Source organism: Opisthocomus hoazin, chromosome 2 (genome assembly GCF_030867145.1).
Source record: "Opisthocomus hoazin isolate bOpiHoa1 chromosome 2, bOpiHoa1.hap1, whole genome shotgun sequence".
In the NCBI taxonomy this organism is placed as follows: domain Eukaryota; kingdom Metazoa; phylum Chordata; class Aves; order Opisthocomiformes; family Opisthocomidae; genus Opisthocomus; species Opisthocomus hoazin.
This window is the reverse complement of record NC_134415.1, coordinates 16790154-16797821: the sequence shown is the minus strand read 5'-3', so window position 1 is coordinate 16797821 and position 7668 is coordinate 16790154. Positions and strand designations below refer to the sequence as shown.

Here is a 7668-nt window from a genome sequence, read left to right as displayed (position 1 = left end):
CGTGGCAGTGTGAGCCTCTGTCACTCCACTGCCCCACTGGGGCAGGCACCAGTAGGGACCAGCAGCAGGCAGGAGCTGTGCTGGGGGGCTCAGAGTGCTGCCAGCAGCCCCTCACCCCCGCTGCCCGCCCGACTTGCGGGCTTTCTCTGTCCTTACAGCGGCCAGTCAGTCAGTCAGAGATCAATTTGCTGTCCCCGAGGCCTTCTGCCCAGGAGGGAGAGGGCCAGACCAGACCCACCTGCAGGGAGCCTGGCACCAGCCACGTACCCTGTGGTTGAAGGCTTCAGCTCGCACCAGCACCACAGGCTTCACTGCTTGGCCAAGAGCCCTTTGCCAGAGCTAGGCAAGGAAGATCACATTTCAAGGCTCAGATTAGGCTGGAAAATTTAATTGTGGCAGCAGCTGCTACTCAAGGGAACACAGAATAAAATCGTTAATTATGGGGACAAAGAAACAAGAAACTGTTCCTGTGTTAGGCTTTGCATACACCTAGGTCAGAAGGGCACAAGCAGCATTAATTTGGGAGACGAAATTTCATCACCGCCCTCTGACCTCTGCAGCACCATTCAACACGAAAAGGAAACGTTTCCAAATGTCCATATCGGCATCCTACAGGAACTCCCTCTCTCTCATGCCTGGAGGGCTTCCTATCTGGGGTATGTCCCATCAACCCCAGTCCTCCCTCTCCACACAAAGAAAAAACACAAAATACGGACACTAAAATTATAAAACTCTTGTGAACTCCAAAGGGGGGTATGTTATACATTCCCACATAACTCAGTTTCTGAAATGGAGACCTGATAGTCTCTCACACCTGTGAGAGCAGGGGCTTCAAGAAAACCAACAAATATTAAAAGGATTAGCTACACCTCATCCTAGATCAACATGTGGAGGTCTTTTCCAAGACACAGATCAGGCCAGCAAAATACTTCAAATGGAGTAGGCAGAATTTTCTGTGTAACACTGAACCTGCTTACAGCACAACAGGCTTCGCTGCAGAGGTTGTGGCAGAACAAGCCTAGCCTTTACAGCCCTCAAATAGTGTGAAAATTGCCCACAGGATTTAACCAGGCAACTCTGGGAAACATTAAAAACCCAATCTGCCCTCTTTTAAAGCCCCTGTCAGCCTCCAAGTCAAAAGCGAAACGAGTGCTGCTGTGAACGGCAGATTCTGGTCTGCAGGCTTGATCTGAGCTGACTGTCTGCATTCAGACCCAGAGAGCAGTTTCCAGAGCTTGGATACGTGGAACACCGCTCATCCATGCATCACATCTCCTTGCATGGGACGGCTCCTCATCTCCAACACAGATGACTTGATTTGCACAAACACCTTGAACCAGGCTGCTGCTAAAGCGGGCACTCCAGCTGACCAGTGAATTCACAGACTCCTGCAAAGCTTACAGGTCAGGTCCCAGGACTGCTCTCCCTGGGAGAGCTCATGGGTGGCACAGGCAGCTGGAGCAAACCTGGGACACTGTACCACCAGAGGCTGTCCTCCCTCACATGCTCAGCATCGGTCCAGGTCTTAACCAAAAGGGGGAACATTATAGCCATTGCAACCTACTTTTAAAATAGTTTATTTCTGGTCTTAAAATATACATCAGTTTGAAAATTTCAGAAAAAGAACACATTAGTTACAGATTAACAGTCTGGAGTTGGGACACTGAAAGTGGGGTCAGCTCAAGGACCCAGAGCCAACACTGCTGGAGGTGAGCAGCAGTGCAGAGGGCAGGCACCGTGCCTGCGGGGAGAGGGCTCTGCTCCTCTCGAGGCCACCGCTCCCCCTCCACCTCTGCCAGCAGCCTAATGCTGCAAAGCAGAAGTGTCTGCTGAGGCGCTGGGCACCCCTCTGCCACCCCTCCGTTTCTCCACCGTTTTGCTTTTAAGTCTACCTTGACCAGCAGCAGAGGGAGCGTGGCTTCGCCCAGCACCACCAGCACCAGCTGTTTCAGCATGCATGGGGTTTGCCCCCTGACCAGCACGCCGGCATTCAGGGGAGGCGGCGCTGAGCCCTGAGGCGCGATGCCCAAGTGGCTGTGCCGTCCCGCAGGCAGGCCACCAGCAGCCTTGGAGCTCGCTCGGTGGGCGTCCAACCCCTGGTGATGTCCGTGAGGCGGGAACTGGCAGCCGCTGCGGGCACAAGCCCTCGGTAACGCTGCAGAACAGGAGAAATGCAGCAGTGGCTTGGCTGAGGACGGCAAACGCAAGGACCCCCCCGCCACGTTCCGGACAGGGGAGATGAACACCATGCAGGCTCAGAGGAGGCTCCCGCTCTCAGCAGCGGCCTGTTCGCACAGGTATCAAGCAAATACTGTAGTGAGACACCGAGTCCCACCTCCCCGCCGGAGGGTGGCATCCAGCTCCACAAATGCTCGAGGTGGGAAACAGGCGAGCGTGGCGAGCTCTAGCCAGGGTACACAAAGCAACCTACAGAGCTGTCGGAGAGGCCCTGCAGCTCCCTTTCACAGGCTCTGGAGCCTCCAGGCTCCAGCTGAAGCCCTGGCTGGCCCCAGCTGCCACCCCTCTGCAGAGACAGTGGTTTGGGGAGGGGAGCAGGGCCCTCAGGGAGCGCTTGGCTGCACGCCGTGCTGGAAGCGTATGAACGGGAGCTCCCTCCTGGACAGAGGGCTGCTCTCCTACAGCCCAGGGAAGAGCCCTCACTGAGCAGGGTGGGAAGACAACACAGACCCAACTCAAAAACCAGACAGCAAGCTGAGGACAGCCGGCGGGGTGTGAGAGGGGCACGGCCCAGGGAACTGGACTATTCTCTGCCTCGTACCCCCGCGGGAGCCGAGAAACACCTGACAGACGAGGGCACAGGACAAAATTAAAAACAGGATGCCTGGGCTTTGTAAGCCCTCAAAAAAATACCTACATCTACGACCTCTCCCCTTCCCTCCCCCCCCGCAACAAGACACCGAGCGCACAAGACTGAGAAGAGTCACACAACGTCACGCTACACTAGGAGAAACACGCAGAGAGGCCCTACCCAGAAGGAAGGCCCCGGAGAGGCACCAGAGCCAGCCTGGAGCTCCCCGGAGAAGGAGGCGTGCGAGGAGACCCTGGTAAAGGGCTGCTGCCAAGCCGTGAGGTAGTGCGTCTACAGGGAGCAGCTCCTCAGCACGCTGCCCTCGCATCCCTGCCAGCCCCGCACCAAGCCCTGCCCAGAAAAGCCCAGTAGCATCCTGCACGTCTTGCTTGCCTGGGGCGAGACCTTGTTCTTGAGTCTGGAGGGGTTTTGGCAGGCTGGAGGCCAGGATCAGAGCGAAGAGCCGAGCCTCCTCAACACACCCTCAACGCAGGCATCGGACTGGCTGCCAGCGGCTGTGTCTGTTTATGCAGGGCAGGGAGAAAGAAAAAACAATACACCCCAAAACCAAAGGCTTGGAAAGAAGAAAGAAGCCCACCCAAGAGCAAAGCATCAGCACCGTTCCAACAAAACAACAGCACAGAGAGCGGGGGAAGAGGTGTGAGGGAGGAGACACAAACACAAACCCCAGCAGCCAGCAGGCAGTGCCTCCCCAGACCACCTCGGCAGACGGCACCCGCGCCCCACGCCGCAGCACCAGCATCCGTGCGTTGCCTCAGCGGGGGCCGGGTGCTGCGCCCAACGCCGGAGCCGAGCAACAGGGACCTGCAGAGGCAGATTCTGGAGAACCACCCAGAGGGCAGCTGGGGAAAACAAAACCCAGCAGGAGAACGAGACACCAGCAACCCCAGCGCATCCCCACAGGCACAAAGCCATCCGCTGGGAGAGTCCTCGTGCCCCACTCACGGCCCCGGGGGGCTCACAGAGAATCAGACACCGCCACACGGGCACTCTGCCCTGTTGGCAACAAGTTAAAAGAGAGCAGAGCAGCTGTGGGCAACGGGGGCCTCAGGTACCTGAGCGGGAAGGGGGAAGGAAGATGCGAGCGTAAAGAGGCACAGGCACCAGGACGAGGGGTACCAAGAACGAGCTCCGGTACAGGCACCAGTGTGAGGCTGTGTGAGAGCTGTGAGTGCGCCAGGCAGTGAGCTGCGTGTGCGAGTACTGTGGGTCTGAGGCGCCAGGGAACGGGGACCCCAGCTCTTCCAGGTAGCAACAGAGAGAAAATTCCAGAGCAGAGCCCCTCCGGGAGCAGGGTACCGAGGGAGGTTTCTCCCTCAGAAGGGGGACAGGAGGAGACATCCCACCGCTCTGCAGCGTGTGGCTGCTTCTTGCCCTGCCTCAGCTGAGAAGGTTGCCCTGCTCCTGGGCTTGCGTCAGACTGTCCTTGCGATGTAAGTGGTGGACCCCCATCCTCTTGGGGCTGCGGTGGGGCCGACTGAAGGGAGGCTTGACCCTGCCTTCTCCGCTTTCCTCTTGGGCACCTCCTTGGTTGCTCTCCTTGCTTTCCTGGAGCAACATTTCTCTCTCCTCAGCTGGGCTCTCAGGCAAGCCAAGGTCCACATAGTCCTTGTGCTTCTCTGGTGAGGGCCTTTCAGGCTCAGCAGCACCTCCACCGCTTTCCTGCAACAGCTTCTGGGCTTCATCCTGCGAGAAATCTGTACCATAGTCTGAGGAGAAATGGCTCCTGCGGGCTCTGGACTCAGTGCTGTCTGTGTCCATGCTCGAGTCCCGGCTCACGGTCCAGCTGCAGCTCTGCGCAGACTCCTCACCATCTGAGTAAGCTGAGGCTGCCCTACCCAGCTCCTGCATGGAGCGGCTAAACCTCTTCTGGAGCTCAGGGGCTGTGTCACGGCTGAAAGCCGTGCGGTTCATCAGCACCCGCTCTGAGGTGGGGGGTGCCTTGTCCACGAACATACGCTGCCAGTTGGCCAGCAGGTCCTCCTCAGAGCTGGCAGAGCTGGCGAAGGCGCTCGGGATTTGGGGAGGGCTGCTGAACGGGCTGCTCTGGGAAGAGCCGTGAGCCCTGGCTGCTTTGGGGGACTGCTGACAGGAACAGCTGGAGGCTGAACGGTGACCATCTGAAGCAGGGCTGCTGGGGAGCGTCCGGTGCCGGTCGCAGCTCTCATCTTCACTCTGCACCAGGCTGAGGGAGATGGCCTGGCGCGTAGCGTATGTACAGTTGGGCAGGGGGCTGTTCTTTGGGATCCTTACCTTGTCCTCAGAGAACTCAATCACCTTGCGCCCAGGGTATATAGGATGGGGAGGTGAGGGTGTAGGGTACGGGCTTAGCTTCTCAAAGGCAGGCACCTCCTCTGGCACGCTTTCCACACTGCTCTGCGGCTTGCAGCCACCATTCTGCTGCTTCCCCACATCTCCTCCCTCCTTCCCCATCTGCCCTGCGCTGTTGCAGGTATCAGGAGGGGCTCCACTCATGTCCACATGCACAAAGACATCCTCAGCCATGGGGCAGCTGCCACTGCTAGACTTGGCTGAATTCAGAACTAGAGATTCTGGTTTCTCCAAGACTCTGGCAATGACTGAGGTGGGCACAACATCAGATGGAGCCAGGGTGTGGGTTGCCTCTTGACCAGGGCCTGTGGACTCCTGAGTGCTGTGCAAATGCTTATTGACCATGTCCTGCAGCTCGTAGGGAAGCTAGGGAGAAGGAAAAGGACATTAGAAGGGGGCTGCCACACAAGCCACTTAGATCCAAATATATCTGCCTCTTCCAACCAACCTTCATGTGTACTTTGTACTCCTTATCTTGACCCTAACGTTCACCTGCCTTGCCTTGAGAAAGCAAACCTACCCCACGAGGGACTAACAAGGCTCTCTAGCTGTCACACCAGTCATGTTTCTAGGCCATGGTTCACAGGCCCCATTTTGTGAAGAGAACAAGAAAAGACGGCACACGGACTCAGACCCCCATGCTGGCGAACACAGAGACAAGGCCCAGCGAGTGCATGCTAGGAAGGGGTCTATTGATCTGTGGAAAATCAGCCGGTGGTTGCACCGAAGCGACCCAACAGCCCCCAGTGCTGTGATCCGCAGTGCTCCCCGAGTGTGGTAATTGCAGTCACGCTGCCTTGGCAGCCTGCCTGCAGACCAGAATCAATACCTTCCCTTGTTCCCACCAACTCCACCAACTCATCCCACTTCCTCACTCTCTCCACTTCAGAGAGGCAAACACGGGGTTTATTACCAAAGCTGCAGGACTGGGGTCTCACCAGGGGACAAGCACTGCCCCTTGTCCTGCAAATGGGCCCCACCGCTCTCCCCATCACCCTGTCAAGCCACCCTCGCTGTGGTCACCACGCTCCTGCACATCATGAAGTGGAGAGCGGAGCTCCACAAGCCACGCGGTGGCACAGCAAGGTCCATCCCATCACAGCCAGAAGGAACCTGTGCTCGAAGCTGAGGACACAGGACACACTGCATGCCAACAGCTGGCTGGGAGGCAGACTGTCCCCACAGCTGCTCAGCACTGACCCCCCTCCAGTGGCAGCCAAGTGGGACACGGTGCCCTGGGGGACAGAATTCAAAGCTCCGGGGAGGGGAGACAGCTGGGAGAGAGGTCAAGGTTACCCCAGCAGTAACTGATACACCGACCTCAAGAGTGCTAATTTGAGACACAATGGGGGAGGGCGACACATTGGTCACCTGCTAAGTTAAAAAAGACAAGCACATGGTTTTGCTGAGAGGAACACACGAAAGGCTGGAGACTAGGGGTACGGGCCTGAATGACACTTCCAACCGAAGAAGCGATGCCACCAACGTGAAAGGCCTAAACTTCATCTTTGCTCATCCTGAGGGCAGGATGAGCCAAACAGACCCCACAAGGGGTACTATGAGTTGGTACCAACTTCTCCTGTTCAGGAGGCCTAAAAGACACCCTGAATGCTGCCTCCTGCATTTCTCCGCAGAGTAAGAAGTGAAGCAGGGCCAGACCACTGCTGCTTGACTCCTTATCAGGCAGCCTGGCCATTCCATGTGGCCAGGTGAGGAAGGGAAGAGGACAGAGCAGGGTAAGAGAGAGATCTGTCCTCCTGCCAGCTCCCATCAGGCACCCAGCAGGCTATCAAATTCAAGGTTCTTGTGCTTTTTATAACAGCTCCTGGCTGAGCTGTGAAATGAAGCTGGTGTGAAAGAGGAGCTGGCAGAGGCTCTGTGCTGCCTTCTCAGTAGGAGTGGGAACAGGACCTCCCCCACCTCTATCTGGGGCTGAAGGATGAGAGCCTGACAGTGCTGCAGAGAAAGCTGGAGGAAGCAAGATGCAGGTGGAGACCGTGAGCCCTTCTTCCCCGCCTCAGCAGGACTGCTACTCACATCAGCAAACTTGTGGTTCCTGAAGTGGGACTTGTTACACTTGAGCAGCTGTACTGCAAGGTTGCAGTCCTGTCGATAGCGTTCCTGCAAGAAAGGGCACAGGTGTGCAACAGCGTCAGACTGGCCCAATCTCTTACCCGCAAAGGTGCCCACCTGACCAGTTGCTGCTTGAGCAGGAGGAGACACCTTACATTCTCTCCTCTCCACACCCCTGTGTATTTTCTTACAACTCAGCCAAGGTGTCTGTTTCAACAGCAGCCCTTGCTCCAGGCATATACTCTGTCTGTGTATCAACTCCCTCTCCCCCTGGGGATTTTAATAAGCTCCAAAAGTCCCACCAGATTTGCTATCCCATCCCAGAGCTCCTAGCCATGCCTGAAGACACTGCCTGATGTCAGGCATCTTGCAGACTGACACACTGAGGGAGTTGAGAGCAGACAATAGAAACAAGCACCGGATCCAGAAACTTT

The 7668-nt window shown here is 56.9% G+C and overlaps 1 protein-coding gene across 6 annotated transcripts in view; it reads right to left on the bottom strand.

The window, feature by feature from the left end:
* Positions 1–1561: 1561 nt before the first annotated feature.
* TJAP1 (tight junction associated protein 1) overlaps positions 1562–7668 on the bottom strand; it is a 40589-nt gene continuing 34482 nt past the window's right edge. For all 6 annotated transcript variants that reach the window (XM_075412747.1, XM_075412744.1, XM_075412746.1 and 3 more), the window contains 2 exons: positions 7199–7282; positions 1562–5527 (listed from right to left, as the gene is read on the bottom strand). In XM_075412747.1, coding sequence (XP_075268862.1) covers positions 4211–5527; positions 7199–7282 — 1401 coding nt within the window. In that variant the 3' untranslated portion in view covers positions 1562–4210. The remainder of the gene's footprint in view (positions 5528–7198; positions 7283–7668) is intronic.